This window comes from Tachyglossus aculeatus, chromosome 3, assembly GCF_015852505.1.
Source record: "Tachyglossus aculeatus isolate mTacAcu1 chromosome 3, mTacAcu1.pri, whole genome shotgun sequence".
NCBI lineage: Eukaryota > Metazoa > Chordata > Mammalia > Monotremata > Tachyglossidae > Tachyglossus > Tachyglossus aculeatus.
The window spans coordinates 9,067,512-9,073,511 of NC_052068.1; the positions used below are offsets into that span (position 1 = coordinate 9,067,512).

The window sequence follows — 6,000 nt, forward strand, 5'->3', positions numbered from 1 at the left end:
GGCTCACGGTCTAGAAGGGGGAAACAGACAACAAAACAAAACATGTAGACAGGTATCAGAATCACCAGAACAAATAGAATTAAAGGTATATGCACATCATTAACAAAATAAATAGAATAGCAAATATGTACTAATAAAATAAATAAAGTAATAAATCTGTACAAATATATATACAAGTGCTGGGGGGAGGGGAAGGAGGTAGGGTGGGGGGGGAGGAGGAAAGGAAAAAGGGGGCTCAGTCTGGGAAGGCCTCCTGGAGGAGGTGAGCTCTCAGTAGGGCTTTGAAGGGAGGAGGAGAGCTAGCTTGGTGGATGTCTGGAGGGAGGGCATTCCAGGCCAGGGAAAGGATGTGGGCTGGGGGTTGACGGTGGGACAGGCAAGAACGAGGTACAGTGAAGAGGTTAGCGGCAGAGGAGTGGAGGGTGCGGGCTGGGCTGGAGAAGGAGAGAAGGGAGGTGAGGTAGGAGGGGGTGAGGTGATGGAGTGCCTTGAAGCCAAGAGTGAGGAGTTTTTTCTTGATTCGTACATTGATAGGCAACCACTGGAGATTTTTGAGGAAGGGAGTGACACGCCCAGAGCAATTCTGAACAAAGATAATCCGGGCAGCAGAGTGAAGTATAGACTGTAGCGGGGAGAGACAGGAGGATGGGAGATCAGAGAGGAGGCTGATACAGTAATCCAGTGGGGATAGGATGAGAGATTGAACCAGCAAGGTAGCGGTTTGGATGGAAAGGGTAGGGCAGATCTTGGTGATGTTGCAGAGGTGAGACCGGCAGGTTTTGGTGACGGATTGGATGTGAGGGGTGAACGAGAGAGCAGAGTTGAGGATGACACCAAGTTTGCGGGCTCGTGAGATGGGCAGGATGATAGTGCTGTCTACAGTGATGGGAAAGTCAGGGAGAGGGCAGGGTTTGGGAGGGAAGATAAGGAGTTCAGTCTTGGACATATTGAGTTTTAGATGGTGGGCAGACATCCAGATAGAGATGTTCTGAAGGCAAAAGGAGAAATGAGACTGGAGGGAGGGAGAAAGAGCAGGGGCAGAGATGTAGATTTGAGTGTCATCAGCGTATAGATAATAGTTGAAGCCGTGGGAGTAAATAAGTTCACCAAGGGAGTGAGTGTAGATAGAGAACAGAAGGGGACCAAGGACTGACCCTTGAGGAACCCCTACAGTAAGGGGATGGGAGGGGGAGGAGGAGTCCACAAAGGAGACTGCAAATGAACGGTCGGAGAGATGAAGAGAACCAGGAGAGGACGGAGTCTGTGAAGCCAAGATTGGATAGCGTGTTGAGGAGAAGGGGGTGGTCCACAGTGTCGAAGGCAGCTGAGAGGTCAAGGAGGATTAGGATAGAATAGGAGCCGTTGGATTTGGCAAGAAGGAGGTCATTGGTGACCTTTGAGAGGGCAGTTTCGGTGGAGCGTAGGGGACGGAAGCCAGATTGGAGGGGGTCAAGGAGAGAGTTGGCGTTGAGTAATTCGAGGCAGTGGGTGTAGACGACTCGTTCTAGGAGTTTAGAAAGCAAGGGTAGGAGGGAGATAGGGTGATAACTAGAAGGGGAGGTGGGGTCAAAACAGGGTTTTTTAGCACAGGGGAGACGTGGGCATAATCAGATCAGACTTTGTGCATTTTTCACATGGAGCTCACAATCTAAGAGCAAGAACAAGTATTCAATCCACACTTTACAGAGGAGGAAACTGAGGCATAGAGAAGTTAAGTGCCTGCCTAAGGTCACACAGCAGGCGAGAAGCAGGTCTCCTGACACTCAGGCCCTCCTGGGTGTTTCCCCTAGGCCACACTGCTTCTCAGGGAAATGAGCATGAAATGAGTCACCCTGGGCAGTATCACAAAGAAGGAACTGGCAACTTAGTGATTTCTAGTACTCGATCCAGGAGAGTAAAAAAGATATTGGGTATTCAACTCTGTTGAGTAAAGACCAGAGAATATGAGTGATTAATCTTGGCTGGTACACCTGACTCAATAAAGCTCCATTTCTTATTTCAAAATATCGCATACCTCCACGGTTGGAACATTTTTAATGTTTAACCTTTAAGGTTGTATCAAAAATATTCCTACATCTCATTTCCCTTTCCCACCCCTCAGCCTCCCATAGAATTTCAGCTCCAATGAAAATAAAAAGTGTTTATTTGAATTGAGCAAGAAATAAAGAACCCAATTTTTTTTGTCTCTGTGGGGATTTATAGGCCCCTGCAAGGCCCCTTTTTAACTGCCTCTTTTGGGCATGCAGGCACTTTGTTTAACTTCCGCTGAAGAATTGAATGTCAGGGCTAGCTGCTGTATCTTTGTTAAAAACTACACTTTGGGGGAAAATTCCCACTTTTCTCAGTCTCTTCCGGGACAAGGGTTAGAGTGCCAAAATTAGCACCCTGGTACCTACAGTATGTTGCCCCTCGCGCCCTAGGCATTACAGATTGTACAGACATGGAACTGTAAACAGCTTTCTTGCAACATCATCTATCATGCCACGGTCGGTTACCCCACCATCATGTTATTTTATGCTTTCTGAGCCCTAAAACACCAAAGGTTGCCCACTGCTAGGGAGTAGTGTTGATGCCTGATAGCATGCAGTAATGAATGCTCAGTGAAGTGTACATTGTTTCTGCTTGTGCACGGCAGTAATTTGTTTATCTGTCTAAAGATTATGCAGTTGAAAATCCACAATTTTATGCTGCCTTTGTAAATTATCAAGTTGCTTTTGATGAATGTATCCCCACTTCCGATTCTAGCAGCATTATGATCTTGAAATATTGGGAAGTGCTCATGCATACAATGCAGAAGGTTACGTTTTTCTATTTTTTGGCAGACAACCGTGCTCTAAAGTAAATCTGACCTTAAGCTTCCTTACTACATTAAAGATAATTCAGTTTTAACTTTATAGTCTTAAATGCTGCTGTTTATATAAAGTTCTTGCCCAGTCAAACTTGACTGATTACAGATAAGAGAATCTCGACTGCAACAGCCGAAATGAATGTGCATGACAAACTATTGTACGGTTCTTGTCTGAGGAGTGATTGCCTTATAAGAATCGGAGTCGGAACACTCCAGATTTAATTAACGTGTTCAAATCGTTTTGCCTAGTGGTCTTGAAATTAAAGCGCAGGCTTTGTTTTTGTTCAGAAAATAAAAGCATTGGATGAGTGGACCAGACAGTCAAAACAAATTTAAATGGTAAATATGGCAAAAAGATGAGGGCTTCTGTTTTATCTAGCATATTCATTGTCATTTGAGAGAGATAACAAAGTTTGAGAAAAGTTTGAGGGAGGAGAGAATGAAAATCAATTAGAGTTAAGAATGACGTAAATATTTCATTGACTTTTGATTTCACTGAGTTCTCCTGCCTGCTAGGAGAGCCGACATTATCTCCGCCAGTTAAACAGGTTAACACTTTAACCAAAAACATCTTCCTAGTCATTTCTGTTGTTTCAATATCCCTAGAATATGAACTAAATTCTTTTGAGGAGAGTCGTTTGGGTCTGTCTGTTTACAAAAGCCACTAACGGGAATTAACTTTTTCAAAAGAGCTTTATGTATAGTTTACTACTTTTACTTCCCTGCCTGAAAGTTGAGTAGGGCTGGTACCACCAATGGTAAGTTTTAATTTATTAAATCCTTAAACGGTGATAACTTCTTTAAGTATGCCCATAGCAGCCTTCTCCAGATATTCAGTAGAACTGGATGTTTTCCTGGGTTCCTGTTTAGAATTCATTCTTCTGTTCAGTCCGCCTATCCAGCTAACTAAACTGACCAGTCTTTTTTTTTCCACCCCCCTCCCCCCCCACCCCCGGCCTTAAAATAGTCAGAAAATGATGAGAAGATTGTGATGTATGATAATATTGGACCAAACGTCTGCATGGGGGATCACAAGGTAATTTGGATTTCATTTTTATAAGTCTTGATTTTTTTGCCACTTTTGCTGAGAAGCAGCATAGCGTGCTGGCTGCTTCTTTAACCTCTGCAGTATACCATCATAACCAAAGTTGAATGAATTAGATCAGATTCAGCAGTCAAAATAAAGAGAGAATCAGTAGGGAGAACAAAGCTTGAAGGAAGTAGCGTGGCTCAGTGGAAAGAGCCTGGGCTTTGGAGTCAGAGGTCATGGGTTCAAATCCCGGGTCTGCCAATTGTCAGCTGTGTGACTTTGGGCAAGTCACTTAACTTCTCTGTGCCTCAGTTACCTCATCTGTAAAATGGGGATTAAGACTGTGAGCCCCCCGTGGGACAACCTGATCACCTTGTAACCTCCCCAGCGCTTAGAACAGTGCTTTGCACGTAGTAAGCGCTTAATAAGTGCCATAAAAAAGGAAGCATTGGGGCAGGAATGCAACACAAAACAATGCATAATTGGAAGGAATATGGAAAAGTCTGGTTTTCACCTTCAATTTTCTATTTGATGAAAAACTCTGCTACTGTGACTGCTAACTTGGCTTCTAAATCTTGTTTTCATTCGTCATTCAAAAAATACAGCTGGGCAGGCCCTGCAAAAAAATAAATACCAATTGTCAGAATGAAATACGGGGCACATCATTTTAAAATACTCTGTATGTACTACTTGTACCTCCCCCACCTCGTGTTCTCCCTGGCTATGATAAAGCATTTCTAACTGGTTTCTTGTAAAGGAAATATTAATGAATAACTCTAGTAAAGTAAGAAGAAATTTCTCAAGTAAAATTAAACCCTTTATGACTAAGTCAATAAATAAATAAAATAGAAGCCTGTGTCCACCACAGTGGAATAGTTGATAATGCAGATGCTATAATTTCTATATCAACATTCCCACTGTGGTTTTTTACAGCATGTATAAGGGAGGTTGAATTCAAAATGCATCTCTCTTTCTCTCACCTTATTTTGCAACTCGTTTAATAATTCTTCAGGTGGCTCTGACCGTCCCGGTTTTTTGCCTGGGAAAACAACTTTTTTTAAATACATTTTCTCTACAGATTGAATTTTCACCACTCTGAATTTCCAGATGACAATTAAATACCAACCACAGAGAGTCTGTATTTTTTTTAAAAAAAAAAGTCCTAAACACCGTGAAATAGCTGTTGCAAGTGACGATTCTGGACTCTCGGTTGATTTCCATATCATATGTTTATTGGATCACGTTTTTGAGGCAGAATTGTGAGAAAAGAACCAGGCCACTCCTGTGTTAAAATCAGCAGTTTCTATTGCCCTCTTCCCGAGCTGTGGGCTCTGAAGGTGAAATGAGATTTTGTTCAGCCTTGCGGGATGGTTGAGATGTGTTTAATCGTTTTTTCCTGTTTTTCTCTCTACCTCCTGCAGCCCGTGTTCCTGTCCTTTCGAATAGCTACTGGGGCAGGTAAACCTAATGCAAATATGCACAAGTGTTGTGTCGTGCAGTGATGTGGTGGTAAATATAATTTTTCTTGAGTTTCTCTTTTTCGACACCATTTCCTACGGTTCCTTATCCCGTCCTTTAAACGAATGCCAATTCCACGACAGGGAAACGATGCCTAAGAAATGAGAAAATCCTTTGAGAAACCACCTTGTAGCATGGAAGGAGAGAAACGAATGAGCAGTATATCGAAATCCATAATCCTAACAGCCGTCTTTGATAAACCGAGTCCTGAATGCCACATTTTTAGACTGCTGATCGTACGCTCTGCTTCAGCCTCTGAACTCTTCAAGAAAAGCCTCACATACCTCACTGTCTTGTATGTTCATGCAACATCAAGTAGAAACGTGGAATTTTTGTTTTTATAAGTCACAATCCTGTTGCCAAAACTCTAATAGCGGAGTTAACTCTGCATTTTAGATTTCACAGTTTTCAACTTTTAATAAGTGTTTGTCAATGTGGAAAAGCTACTTCAGCATATAGAAAACTCATACAGGTGTGAGACCTAACTTATAATATCTTTACCAGTTTGGGGTTTTGTACATTGGATTGTATAGATATACCGATGGTTTAAAATGATCATTTCTTTATTGCCCCAGGCTTTCTGGTCACTGGGTTAGTATAGCTA

General features: G+C 42.5%; 1 protein-coding gene across 1 annotated transcript in view; it reads left to right on the top strand.

Annotated features, from left to right (window-relative positions):
• The window catches only part of INPP5A (inositol polyphosphate-5-phosphatase A), a 610,446-nt gene extending 604,875 nt beyond the window's left edge, over window positions 1-5,571 (top strand). The window contains exons 14-16 of the mRNA XM_038744152.1: window positions 3,816-3,884; window positions 5,300-5,387; window positions 5,480-5,571. Coding sequence (XP_038600080.1) covers window positions 3,816-3,884; window positions 5,300-5,380 — 150 coding nt within the window. The 3' untranslated portion in view covers window positions 5,381-5,387; window positions 5,480-5,571. The remainder of the gene's footprint in view (window positions 1-3,815; window positions 3,885-5,299; window positions 5,388-5,479) is intronic.
• The last annotated feature ends 429 nt before the right edge of the window (window positions 5,572-6,000 follow it).